The sequence below is a fragment of the Mustelus asterias genome, unplaced genomic scaffold (genome assembly GCF_964213995.1).
Source record: "Mustelus asterias unplaced genomic scaffold, sMusAst1.hap1.1 HAP1_SCAFFOLD_1998, whole genome shotgun sequence".
Classification (NCBI taxonomy): Eukaryota; Metazoa; Chordata; class Chondrichthyes; order Carcharhiniformes; family Triakidae; genus Mustelus; species Mustelus asterias.
In genome coordinates this window covers 22,609-37,334 of record NW_027591943.1, presented here as the reverse complement: position 1 = coordinate 37,334, position 14,726 = coordinate 22,609, and the positions used below count along the sequence as shown (strand labels likewise).

At 45.8% G+C, this 14,726-nt stretch overlaps 1 protein-coding gene across 1 annotated transcript in view; it reads left to right on the top strand.

The window, feature by feature from the left end:
* Positions 1 to 13,729, top strand: part of LOC144489082 (echinoderm microtubule-associated protein-like 3) — a 37,820-nt gene extending 24,091 nt beyond the window's left edge. The window contains exon 13 of the mRNA XM_078207036.1: positions 12,319 to 13,729. Within this exon, the coding sequence (XP_078063162.1) occupies positions 12,319 to 12,522 (204 nt within the window). The 3' untranslated portion in view covers positions 12,523 to 13,729. The remainder of the gene's footprint in view (positions 1 to 12,318) is intronic.
* The last annotated feature ends 997 nt before the right edge of the window (positions 13,730 to 14,726 follow it).

Genomic DNA, 14,726 nt, shown 5'->3' with positions numbered 1-14,726 from the left:
CAGTTCTGGTCACCTCACTATAGGAAGGATGTGGAAGCGCTGGAAAGAGTGCAGAGGAGATTTACCAGGATGCTGCCTGGTTTGGAGGGTAGGTCTTGTGAGGAAAGGTTGCGGGAGCTAGGGCTGTTCTCTCTGGAGCGGAGGAGGCTGAGGGGAGACTTAATAGAGGTTGATAAAATGATGAAGGGGATAGATAGAGTGAACGTTCAAAGACTATTTCCTCGGGTGGATGGAGCTATTACAAGGGGGCATAACTATAGGGTTCGTGGTGGGAGATACAGGAAGGATATCAGAGGTAGGTTCTTTACGTAGAGAGTGGTTGGGGTGTGGAATGGACTGCCTGCAGTGATAGTGGAGTCAGACACTTTAGGAACATTTAAGCGGTTATTGGATAGGCACATGGAGCACACCAGGATGATAGGGAGTGGGATAGCTTGATCTTGGTTTCAGATAAAGCTCGGCACAACATCGTGGGCCGAAGGACCTGTTCTGTGCTGTGCTGTTCTATCTTCTATGTAGCCTCCACCACTTCAATGGGCAGAGAATTCCAGAGATTCACTACCCTCTGAGAGAAGAAGTTCCCCCTCAACTCTGTTCTGAACCGGCCCCCACTTATTTTGAGGCTGTGCCCTCTAGTTCTGGTTTTCCTTCTAAGTGGAAAGAATCTCTCCACCTCTACCCTATCCAGCCCCTTCATTATCTTATATGTCTCTATAAGATCACCCCTCAGCCTTCTAAACTCCAATGAGTACGGACCCAATCTGTTCAATCTCTCCTCATAAGCTACACCCCTCACCTCCGGTATCAACCTGGTGAACCTTCTCTGCACTCCCTCCAAGGCCAATATATCCTTTCGCAAATAAGGGGACCAAAACTGCACACAGTACTCCAGTTGCGGCCTCACCAGTGCCTTGTATAGTTGCAGCAAGACCTCCCTGCTTTTATATTCTATCCCCCTCGCGATAAAGGCCAATCTTAGTGTTATCATCTTAGTGTTATCTGCAAACTTTGACACGTTACACTTGGTCCCCAATTCCAAATCATTGTAAACAATTGCGGTCCCAACACTGATCCCTGAGGCACACCACTAGTCACTGATCGCCAACCAGAAAACACCCATTTACCCCCACTCTTTGCTTTCTGTTAGTTAACCAATCCTCTATCCATGCTAATACATTACCTGTAACACCGTGCACCTTTATCTTATGTAGCAGTCTTTGGTGCGGCACCTTGTCAGATGCCTTCTGGAAATCCAGATACACCACATCCACCAATTCCCTGTTGTCCACTGCGCTCGAAATGTGCTCCAAGAATTCTAATAAATTAGTCAAACATGACCTGCCTTTCATGAACCCATGCTGTCCCAGTGGGACAATTGCCATCCCGATACCTCGCTATTTCATAGAATCCCTACAGTGCAGAAGGAAGCCATTTAGCCCATCGAGTCTGCACTGACCACAATCCCACCCAGGCCCTATCCCTTATAACCCCATGCATTTACCCTAGCTAGTCCCCCTGACACTCAGGGGCAATTTAGCATGGCCAATCCAGCTAATCCACACACCTTCGGACTGTGGGAAGAAACCGGAGCACCCGGAGGAAACCCACGCAGACACAGGGAGAACGTGCAAACTCCACACAGACAGTGACCCAAGCCGGGAATCGAACCTGGGTCCCTGGCGCTGTGAGGTAGCAGTGCCAACCAATGTGCTATCATGCTTGGATCCATCATCTTCCCTGATGATGGATTCAAGCATTTTCCCCACTACAGAAGTTAAGCTAACCGGCTTATAGTTACCCACCTTTTGTCTACCTCCTTTTTTTAAACAGTGGCGTCACATTTGCTGTTTTCCAATCTGCGGGAGAGTCCAGCAAGTTTTGGTAAATTACCACAAAGTGCATTTGCTATTTCCCCCGCCATCTCTTTTAGTCCCCTGGGATGCATTCCATCAGGACCAGGAGACTTGTCTACCTTTAGCCCCATTAACTTGCCCAACACTACCTCTTACGTGATAATGATAGTTTCTAGGTCCTCACCTGCCATAGCCTTCCTGTCATCAATTTTTGGCATGTTATTTGTGTCTTCCACTGTGAAGACCAACACAAAATACCTGTTCAATGCCCCAGCCATTTCCCATTATTAAATCCCTCTTCTCATCCTCCAAAGGACCAATGTTTACCGTAGCCACACTTTTTTATTTTATATATTTGTGGAAACCTTTACTACCTGTTTTTATATTCTGCTACGCAGATGCCCACACACTCAGCCTATCTAAATCACACTGCAACATCTCTGCATCCTCCTCACAGCTCATCCTCCCACCCAGCTTTGTGTCACCTGATTGAATTTTGCATTCAGTTCGAGAGAGAGAAAGAGAGAGAGAGAGAGTGAATCTAAGATTAATACCAGGAGAGGGCAGGTCATCTTATGAGGAAAGGTTGGAGAGGTTAGGTTTGTATCCACTGGAGTTTAGAAGAGTAAGAGGTGGCTTGATCAAAGCCTTTAAGATCCTGAGGGATACTGACAGGGTGGAAGGGGAACAGATGTTTCCTCTTGTCAGAGAATCTAGAACCATGGGTCACTGTTTAAAAATAAGGGGTCACTCATTTAGAGTAATGATGTCTTTCCTGTAATGTGGTGACCAGAGGTGTACACAAAACTCCAGCTGTAGCCTAACCAGTAACCTGCACTCAACCCTGGAACACCTAGATAACAAGGACTCCTATTTATTGACTACAGCTCAGCCTTCAACACAATTATTCCCACGAAACTCATCTCCAAACTCTGTGGCCTGGGCCTCGGCTCCTCCCTCTGCGACTGGATCCTGAATGTCCTAACTCACAGACCACAATCAGTAAGGATAGGCAACAACACCTCCTCCACAATCATCCTCAACACCGGTGCCCCACAAGGCTGTGTTCTCAGCCCCCTACTATACTCCTTATACGCCTATCACTGTGCGGCCAAATTCCCCTCCAATTCGATTTTCAAGTTTGCTGACGACACCACCGTAGTGGGTCGGATCTCAAACAATGATGAGACGGAGTACAGGAATGAGATAGAGAATCTGGTGAACTGGAGCGGCAACAATAATCTCTCCCTCAATGTCAACAAAACGAAGGAGATTGTCATCGACTTCAGGAAGCGTAAAGGAGAGCATGCCCATATCTACATCAACGGGGACGAAGTAGAAAGGGTCGAGAGCTTCAAGTTTTTAGGTGTCCAGATCACCAACAACCTGTCCTGGTCCCCCCCACGCCGACACTATAGTTAAGAAAGCCCCACCAATGCCTCTACTTTCTCAGAAGACTAAGGAAAGTTGGCATGTCAGCTACGACTCTCACCAACTTTTACAGATGCACCTTAGAAAGCATTCTTTCTGATTGTATCACAGCTTGGTCTGGCTCCTGCTCTGCCCAAGACTGCACGGAACTACAAAAGAACAAAGAAAATTACAGCACAGGAACAGGCCCTTCGGCCCTCCAAGCCTGCACCGACCATGCTGCCCGACTGAACTAAAACCCCCTACCCTTCCGGGGACTGTATCTCACCATTCCCATCCTATTCATGTATTTGTCCAGACACCTCTTAAAACTCACTATTGTATCCGCTTCCACTCCCTCCCCCCAGCAGCGAGTTCCAGGCACCCACCACCCTCTGTGTAAAACATTTGCCTTGTACATCTCCTTTAAACCTTGCCCCTCGCACCTTAAACCTATGCCCCCTAGTAATTGACTCTTCCACCCTGGGAAAAAGCTTCTGACTATCCACTCTGTCCATGCCTCTCATAATCTTGTAGACTTCTATTGGGTCGCCCCTCCATCTCCGTCGTTCCAGTGAGAACAAACCAAGTTAATCCAACCTCTCCTCATAGCTAATGCCCTCCATACCAGGCAACATCCTGGTAAATCTTTTCTGTACCCTCTCCAAAGCCTCCACATCCTTCTGGTAGTGTGGCGACCAGAATTGAACACTATATTCCAAGTGCGGCCTCACTAAGGTTCTATAAAGCTGCAACATGACTTGCCAATTTTTAAACTCATTGCCCTGGCCGATGAAGGCAAGCATACCGTATGCCTTCTTGGCTACCTTCTCCACCTGCGTTGCCACTTTCTGTGACCTGTGTACCTGTACACCCAGATCCCTTTGCCTATCAATACTCTTAAGGGTTCTGCCATTTGCTGTATATTTCCTATCTGTATTAGACCTTCCAAAATGCATTACCTCACATTTGTCCGGATTAAACTCCAGCTGCCATCTCTCCGCCCAAGTCTCCAACTGATCTATATTCTGCTGCATCCTCTGATGGTCCTCATCGCTATCCGCAAATCCACCAACCTTTGTGTCATCCGCAAACTTACGAATCAAACCAATTACATTTTCTTCCAAATCATTTATATATATATATATTACAAAGGTCCCAGCACTGATCTCTGAGGAATGTCACTTGTCACAGCCCTCCATTCAGAAACGCACCCAAAGGTCATGAATGTAGTCTAATCCATCACGCAAACCAGCCTCCCATCCATTGACTCTGTCTACACTTCCTGCTGCCTCGGCAAAGCAGCCAGCATAATTAAGGACCCCACGCACCCCGGACATTCTCTCTTCCACCTTCTTCTGTCGGGAAAAAGATACAAAAGTCTGAGGTCACGTACCGACCGACTCAAGAACAGCTTCTTCCCTGCTGCTGTCAGACTTTTGAATGGATTTACCTCACATTAAGTTGGTCTTTTTCTACGCCCTAGCTGAGACTGTAACACTACATCCTGCACTCTCTCCTTTCCTTCTCTATGAAAGGTATGCTTTGTCTGTATAGCGCACAAGAAACAGTACTTTTTTCACTGTATCTCAATACATGTGACAATAATAAATCAAATCAGTATCTCATACAGTTCCATCATTACATCACCGCCCAACATAGGAAAACATTCCATATGCTTCCTTGACCTCCTTGTCCACCTGTCCTGCCACCATCAGGGATCTGTGGACATGCACTCCAAGGTCTCTCACTATCTCAACCCCTCTCAATATCTTCCCATTTATTGAGTATTCTCTGCTTTGTTTGCGCTCCCAGATGCATTACCTCACACTTTTCCAGATCGAATTCTATTTGCCATTTCTCTATCCATAAACCAAACCATTGATTTCACTCTGATGTCGACAGCTATCCTCTTCACTATCAACTACATAGTCATTTTTTGTGTCATCTGCAAACTTCCCAAACATACCTCCCACGTTTAAGCCTAAATCATTACTGTAAACACAACTGAGGCTTGTCTACCAGAAACTGTTTCCCATTGGCAGAATCATCCATTAACCATCAGCCTTTGTTACCTGTCACAGAGCCAATTTTGGATCCAACCCATCATCCTCGTCTGCATCCCATGAGATCTCCCTTTTCTGACCAGTTTGCCTTTGACCTTGCCGAATGCCTTCCTGAAACCAATATAGCCAATATCCACTGTGCTGCCCTCATTAATCCTCCTGCTTACTTCCTCAACAAATTCCATTAAGTTAGTAAGACATGAACTTCCCCTAACAAGCCATGCTATGATCAATTCGTGCCTTTCTAAGTGACAATTATCCTGTGTCTCAGGACTGTTTCCAATAATTTGCCCACCACTGAAGTCAGACTGACTGACCTGTCCCTCACGCTCTTTTTAAATAATGGTACAATGTTCGCAGACCTCCAATTCTCTGGTATCTCACATGCTAAAGGGACGATCCTTTAAAACAGAGATGAGGACAATGTCTTCAGCCAGAGAGTGGTGAATCTGTGGAACTCTTTGCTGCAGAAGGCTGTAGAGGCCGGGTCATTGAGTGTCTTTAAGACAGAGATAGATCGGTTCTTGATTAATAAGGGGATCAGGGGTTATGGGGATGAGAAAAATATCAGCCATGATTGAATGGCGGAGCAGACTCAATGGGCCGAGTGGCCTAATCCTGTTCCTATGTCTTATGGTATCTAGTGAGGATTGGAAAATGTTTCTCAGAGCATCTGCTATTTCCTCCCTGGCTTCCTTTAGCAGCCTGGGATACCATCCATTGCCCTGGTGATTTATCCATCCTCAGCGATGCCAGTCCTTCCAATACTTCCTCTCTCCCTATGCTTATTGTATCTAATATTTCACACTCTTGATCTTTAACGGGAATGTCTGAATTATCCCTCTCCTTAGTGAAGACAGAGACAAAGTACCCTGAGAACCCTGCCCACATCTTCTGAATCAACCCACAAGTTACCATATACATCTCTGATGGGCCCTACCTTTCCCTCTCTTGCTCTTAACGTATTGGTAAAACATCTTGGGATTTTTGATTTTACCTATCATTATTTTTGGTATCCTCTTTGTTTTCCTCTCTTCCATGTTTACTTCACCCCTGTACTTTCTATAATCCTCTAGGTTTCTCCAGTCTTTTGTGACTGTCCAATAAGCTTTCTTTTTCTGCTTTATCTTTCCCTGTGTGCTTCTGGATAACCCAGGGGGCTCTGGATTTGACAGTACCACCCTTTGTCCTTGTGAAGACATGCCTGCCTGTAGAATTCTGCCTTTGAATACCTCCCTAATTGCTGTATCCAGTCCACTCTTGCCAGCTCATCTCTCAGCTTTGCAAAATTTGTCTTCTCCCAATTTAGAACTTTTACTCCTGTTTTATCTTTGTCCTTTTCCATAATTATGCTAAATTTAACTGTTATGATCACTGTCTCCAAAATTGTCCCTCATTGCTGCTTCATCCACTTACCCCAGCTTCATTTTCTGAGACCAAATCTATATAATTCCACCCGTCTTGTTGGACTTGTTACGTTCTGGCTAAAAGAAAGTTCTCTTGAATGCAGTTCAAGAATTTTGCACCCTCTGTGCCCTTCGCACTGTTAGAATCCCAATTGATATAAGGGTAATTGAAGTCCCCAATGATTACTGTTCCATTGTCTTTGCACTCTGAAATCTGTCTACATACCTTCTAACTGCCTTCCACTATTTGGGGGTCAAAAGTACATTGCTAGCAATCTGAGCTCAACCCATATGTCCACATTTGATGCTTCATTCAGTACATAATCCCTCCTCACAGCTGTAATTGATTCTTTAACTAATAATGCTACAAGCTCACTATTTGTATCCCCCTCCCTATCCTGCCTGAAAACTCTGTATCCAGGATTTCTCTTCCACTTTCTTCCCTCGGGAAAAAGATACAAAAGTCTGAGGTCACGTACCGACCGACTCGAGAACAGCTTCTTCCCTGCTGCTGTCAGACTTTTGAATGGACCTACCTCACATTAAGTTGATCTTTCTCTCTACCCTAGCTATGACTGTAACACGACATTCTGCACTCTCTCCTTTCCTTCTCTATGAACGGTATGCTTTGTCTGTATAGCGTGCAAGAAAAAATACTTTTCACTGTATGTTAATACACGTGACAATAATAAATCAAATCAAAGCTGCCATTTTTGCCTCTTCTCGAGCATGATAGCAATGATATCATGCTGCCATGTCTATCTCTGCCCTCCCCTCACACCTTTATTTACTATGCTTGCTGCATTTACATATATACCTTTTAACACTGCCAATTCCTGTGCTGTACACATTTTAACCTGTGCTGCTCCCATCTTTCAGCATCACTCACTAATTCCCCTTCTCCGGTTCCCATCCCTCTGCTAATCTGGTTTAAACTTCCCCACCGACAGCACTAACAAATCTCCCTGCAACGATATTCATTCCAGTCCTGTTCCGGTGTAGACCAGCCTAGCTTCTACAGCTCCCACCTTGTGTGGAATTGGTCGCGTTGCCTCAGAAATCTGATGCCTTCCCTTCCACACCCGCTTTCCAGCCATGTGTTAAATCGTTTAATTCAGTTGAACGTGGGACTGGGAGTAATCCTGAGATTACTGCTTTGGACAGTCTGTTCCCTTCTAGCTCCCTAAAGTCTGCTTTCAGACCCTCTTTCCCTTTATTACCCAAGTCATTGGTACCACTGTGGATCACAACTCCTAGCTGATCACCCTCCCCAGAAGAATGTCCTGCGCCGCTCCTTGACCCTGGCACCAGGGAGACAACATACCATCCACAAGCCACATCTACGGCCACAGAAGCTGTCTGTTTCCCTAACTAACCAATCCCCTATCACGACTGCTCTTCTCTCTCCCATCCTGGCTCTGATCGTGCTCCTTTGAGGAACCAACACCCTCACCGATAATCAAAACAGAAAAGAGATTGGTAAGCAGGATCCCAGGGTGCAATGTCTGTCTAGTTTTCTTGGACTGCCTGGTAGTCACCCATCCCTTTCGGCCCACAGGCTCCATAAGCTGCGATGTTACCATCTCTCTGAACATACTATTCATGTAGCTCTCGGCCTCGAGGATTGCCAAAAGTGATTCCAGCTGTTGCTTGAGCTGGCAAACAGAACACCAGGAGCATCGATCACTTCCCACATACTACAAGACATGCATTCCACATGACTGAGCTGTCCTGCCATGGCTTCAATTTGCTTCCCTTATGTTAACTTTATTTACTTTGGCTGGATCATATTGAAACATGTAAGATCCTGAGGAGACTTGAAGGGTGGATGCTGAAAGGATGTTTCCTCTTGTGGAAAAGTCTAGAACTAGAGGACTCCGTTTAAGGGTGAAGGGTCTCTTGTTTTAAGACGGAGAAGATGTTTTTTTTGTCAGAGAGTTGAGTGTTTGGAACTCTTCCCCAGAGAGCGATGGAGGAAGGGTCACTGAATATTTTTAAGACAGGGATAGATATGTTTGAAAGGACAAGTGGTCTACTCCTACTTCTAATTCATATAGATTCTTGAGTAACAAGGGGGTCAAAGGTTATTGGGATTGGTGGAATGTGAAGTTGAAGCTACAACCTGATCAGCCAAGATCTTATTGGGAGAGTGAGTAAGGTTAAGGAGGAGTGAGACAGATTTTTAATTGGCAATGGGTTGAAGGGTTATGGGGGGGAAGGCAGGAAAATGGGGACGAGGAGCGTATCAGCCATGATCGAATGGTGGAACGGACTCGATGGGCTGAATGGCCTAATTCTGATCCTATATCTTATGAACTTATTTGATGCCGGAGCAGTTCGAGGGACCAAATGGCCTACTCCTGCTCCTAATTTGTATGTCCTCTGAAACTTCCAAAGCCTTTTGGAGATGAGTGTTCAGTGTGTTGGAGGCTTTTTCTGCAATGCTCTCTGTAATAATGAATGAGGAAAGGCGCCCATCTTAATGCTTTCTGCGTGTCTCTCTCTTGCCAGTGTGATTGCAGGAGAAGAGGAGAGGCAGTGAACGGAAGAGTTTAGTGAACTAAAGCGCAGCACCACTGAATGTTAGGATGCAACCTCAGACTCTATGGCCACATTGAACCCATCAAGTCCATTGCTGTGTGGAAAGGCCAGGAAAGGGACATGTTTGGATGACCACAGAAAATGTATTTCCTGTTTTGTTTTGTATGGTGGAAAGGCTGTGAATAGAAACAGATTTTAATCTCTACACTGTGAACATTCTTGCACTGTCATTCCACATTTTAAATAAAAGCAGCTTTGTATTGGGAAAACAGCCCACTCCTCGCCTCCCCTCTCCACTGGTTCAGAAGCACTGTCTTGTGCCAGTTCAGGCTCTGTATGGGCACTGTAAGTAGTCTCACAACACCAGGTTAAAGTCCAACAGGTTTATTTGGTAGCACGAGTTTTAATAAACCTGCTGGACTTTAACCTGGTGTTGTGAGATTACATACTGTGCCTACCCCAGTCCAACGCCGGCAACTCCACATCATCTGTATGGGCAGATACAGTGGTCAGTACTATTGTGTAATGAACAGTAGGTTTGCTATTGGAAATATGGGCAGTTGGTATCAAGGTCAAGCTGGACAGTGACACCTTGCCTTGTGAGCAAGCTGGCACTGAGGACCTGGGTTCTTGCATACCCAGTGGCTGCTGGATATTAAATGTGCCAGAGGGTGACCAGTTCCTTTGGAACTGTGACAAGGCATGACAGGAGCCTTTGAGAAGCAGAATAGAAAGAACATAGAACATAGAACAGTACAGCACAGAACAGGCCCTTCGGCCCACGATGTTGTGCCGAGCTTTGTCTGAAACCCAGATCAAGCTATTTCCTCCCTATCATCCCGAAGCACTCCATGTGCCTATCCAATAGCTTCTTAAATGTTCCTAAAGTTTCTGAATCCACTATCCCTGCAGGCAGTCCATTCCACACCCCAACCACTCTCTGAGTAAAAAACCTACCTCGGACATCCTTCCTATATCTCCCACCATGAACCCTATAGTTATGCCCCCTAGTTACCGCTCCATTCACCCGAGGAAATAGTCTTTGAACGTTCACTCTATCTATCCCCCTCATCATCTTATAAACCTCTATCAAGTCTCCTCTCAACCTCCTCCGCTCCAAAGAGAAAAGCCCAAGTTCCCTCAACCTTTCCTCATAAGACATACCCTCCAAACCAGGCAGCATCCTGGTAAATCTCCTTTGCACTCTTTCCAGTGTCTCCACATCCTTCTTGTAGTGAGGTGACCAGAACTGCACACAATATTCCAAATGTGGTCTCACCAAGGTCCTGTACAGTTGCAGCATAACCCCACGGCTCTTAAACTCAAACCCCCTGTTAATGAACGCCAACACACTATAGGCCTTCTTCACGGCTCTATCCACTTGAGTGGCAACCTTCAGAGATCTATAGATATGAACCCCAAGATCTCTCTGTTCCTCCACATTCTTCAGAACCCTACCTTTGATCCTGTAATCCACATTTAAATTTGTCCTACCAAAATGAATCACCTCGCATTTGTCAGGGTTAAACTCCATTTGCCATTTTTCAGCCCAGCTCTGCATCCTATCTATGTCTCTTTGCAGCCTACAACAGCCCTCCACCTCATCCACTACTCCACCAATCTTGGTGTCATCAGCAAATTTACTGATCCACCCTTCAGCCCCCTCCTCCAAGTCATTTATAAAAATTACAAATAGCAGAGGACCAAGCACTGATCCCTGTGGCACTCCGCTGGTAACCGGTTTCCAGTCTGAAAATTTTCCATCCACCACCACCCTCTGTCTTCTGTTAGATAGCCAGTTACCTATCCAATCGGCCAAACTTCCCTCTATCCCACACATCCTTACTTTCTTCATAAGCCGACCGTGGGGGACTTTATCAAACGCCTTACTAAAATCCATGTATATGACATCAAAAGCTTGCAGATGTAAAAACCGTTTTTACTTCTCCGACTAAATGCATGATAATGATCACTGTGATGTTTAGGGAACGGCATGACGGGATCGTGGGCTATTTAAATGGGGATAAAGAGTAGAAAAGCCAGGCTAGACTTTGATAAATCATTGAGCTGCACTGGTGTACAATTCTAGGCCTCTCACTTTAGAAAGGATGTCAAGACATTGGAGGATGTGAAGTCCATTTACTGGAATGGTCCCAGGGTAAGGGATTTGAGAGACTGAAGGAGCTGGGATTGTGATTTTACTGAATATATTTCTCTTTTCCCGATAAGTTGATTTGGTTTAATTATACCTGTACCTGTAGGGAGTACGGCTGAGCTTCCTAACCCTGCTCCAAGCAGGCACTCTATGTTACTGCAGCCCCCTGCCCTGTTTACTGAATGTCTCACCTTAATGGACTGGGTTATCAGTGCTGCAATAACCCCATAGTTTGGACATCACCATTTTATACTGTGAGGGGAAGGTGGGGAGTCATATGTGACTCGACCACAAGTACTTGCATTTATATAGCGTCTGTTAATGTAGAAAGATGTCCCAAGGTGCTGCATATTGATGTGATGATGAATCAAATGGGGGCTGATCCAAAGGGTGACTCTGACATTACCATTAACCAAGGTCTCTACAGAGAGTTATCACTGGATTTATACAAGATATTGTCACACACCTATTAGCATTATACATCCCTTACTTCTGATGTAAGTTCAAGGACTAGATATGTTGAAACATCTGGTTGATACTCAATTAAATCAAGTTGAGGAGATGATTCAGTATGAAATGCTTATATCACTATACAGAGGTACTAAATATACTCACATACCATTAACTCCTTCTCAAGATTGTAAGTGTTGCCACCTTGACTATTCCACTAACTTCAGTAAGGCAGGATTAAAGCCCCAGTGTATTGTCTCTCCCAATCTCCGTCTAATTAATCTCTCCCTTCAACAATATCTCATTCTTGTTCATTGTAATCATGAATGAGAATCGGTAGGTATCAGTTATGAACTTAACTTGTATTTGTAGCTCTTACCTGGAAAGTTCTCAGAAATGTGCTGACTTTGACCCTTTTAATTCTGCTTTGCTTGTAGGCTCCCAGCCATGTGTACAGCGGGCATGGCAGTCATGTGACGAATGTCCGTTTCTCGCACAATGACTCTCACCTGATTTCAACCGGGGGCAAGGATACGACTGTGATGCAGTGGCGAGTGGTGAACAGCAACCTTGAACGCAGCACTTCCATCTCATCCGCCTCTGTTTCCTCACTGGACCTCCCTTCAAACAGCAACGTTTGAGGGGTTTAATGGGCAGATTCTCTCCCTCTCTCTTTATCCCCCACTCCTACCCTCTCTGAAAGTCAAAGGTGCTCGGGCTGAGAGATTCACTGGCTGTACAGAGATGAGATGTTTCTTGAGGAGGACCATTCTGAGATTCTGTAAATACTCTGCAGGTTTCTCTGCATGATTCAGTGAAAGGGGTGGGGGATAACCTTAATACTGGATTTAATTATAACTTTTCAAATTGACTTGCTTTGAATAGGAAAGGCAGGATTGTGAATGTTTGAATGTAGAATTGCCAGGCACATGTACGAGAGACACCCTGTGGTGAAAGGGGAAACCTTGGATTTCTCCTTGGTGTAAATAGGAGTTTTTGGTGTGCAGCAGTGCGATGTGAACAGGATTTGAATGGAGGTTTGGAACGAGTCAGTGGAATTATAGAGTGATAGGAAACAGGGTTTGAGTGTATGCAAGACGGGTTTGACACATAAAGAATGCGATGGCATCTCTTTACAGAGTTAGGGAGGCGATCCTGTGTGTTTGCATCTCTCATTGAAAAGAGTTAAGCAGCAGAGTGGGATGCTAAGATTGAAGCGTTGCAAGGATGGGACATGAAGGTTCAGTTCTCTCCCCGACAGTGTGGTTCCCAGCTGGGCAAGGCTCAGCTGTCAGGTGCAGGGAGGAACTTTGGTAAGCAGTCGAATCATTGACCCTTATTTGTTAATTCAAACATAATGGGGGGGATTAATCAATCTTTTGCAGATTTTGTCTTGTGTAGTAGTTTTCATTTTAAAGTCTGTGAAGTGACTATGGGCAAGTGGATAGGTTAGCAAGAAGTGTGCTGCTAGTCCTCTGCCACTCGATGGGTGCTACAGCTGGGGTGAGAGCAGCCTGACCCCCTCTGACTTTGCCATGCAGGTCATTGGCAGCTCTATGGCCAGTCAGGGTTTGCGGGGAGGACGTTAATTCACATTCCAGCAGTCAATGGCACTGCAACTCTGATAACTTTCTGGATTTCACTTTTGATAGCCTTTGTTGGTCCTTTTACAATGTTGTGTTCTTGGCAAGAAATAAAGTTTATGGAAATTAAATAATTGGAGCCAAGTATTGTTGTAAGGAGCAAAGCACCTTACTTGCAGGCTAGCTGATTGTAAACAGTTCTGAACTGTACAGAAAATGTAATTTCTTTAAAATAAAGTCTGAATTTAAAATCTTGTTTAAAGTTGCCTGCACCAATGGGTTGGTTCATCATCTACTTTGTTATTCAGCTTGATTTATCCCATACCCAGGAGGAGGCCACTCAGCCCCTTGACTCTGTGCTGCTCTTTAATGAGTTTGTGGTGAATTTATTTCTTTACCTGTCCCATTTCTATCTCCTTTTGCCTTCAACTATCAATGCTTTTGACATTTAAGCCGGGATTCTCCCAAAGAAAGTCTTAAGTACCCAACATGTGGGAAAAAGGGAGTATTTCTTGTCTGATCTTTGGGCAGACTTACCAGAGCGAATCTCCAACACTCTGCATTGCACAGAGTGCCTCAGTGTGATTCACTCTGGTACGTAGGGGACAGGGCCTATTCCCACCCGAGAGGCCAGCAGCATAGCGCTAAGGGAGCCACTGCACATGCGCCTATCTGTCAGTGCGGCGATCGGTGCATGCACTGTGCCCCCCCCCCCCCCGCATTGCTGGACTCCCAATCGCTCACCTACCCCACAACACACCTGATCAAGTTGGGCCGAAAGGCCTGTTTCCATGCTGTAAACCTTTATGACCAGCCTTGCCGACCCCATCTCTCCACTCCCCCCATCTCTCCACTCCCCCCATCTCTCCACTCCCCACCCCCCCGCCACCCCCACACACACAGGCCTCCTGGACCTCTCCTTGCCAGCCCCTATATTGCTGCCAACCCCGATCACCCCCTCCCTCCCTCTCCCACCAATCCCAATCGCAGAGTGGCAGCCAATTCCACCCCCACCCTCCTCCAAACAACCCCCAGCCCTGCTCCCTTGGCACTGCCTGATGGACAGTACCAGTTTGTCCCTTGGGCAGTGCCAGGATGCCAGGCTGGCAATGCCCAAGGGGCACCTCCCCTTATCCCCGACCTAGTTATTTGGAGAGTAATGAATTGATAGGTGATAGTCAGCATGGTTTTGTGGCAGGTAGGTCGTGCCTTACTAACCTTATTGAGTTTTTTGAGAAAGTGACCAAGGAGGTGGATGGGGG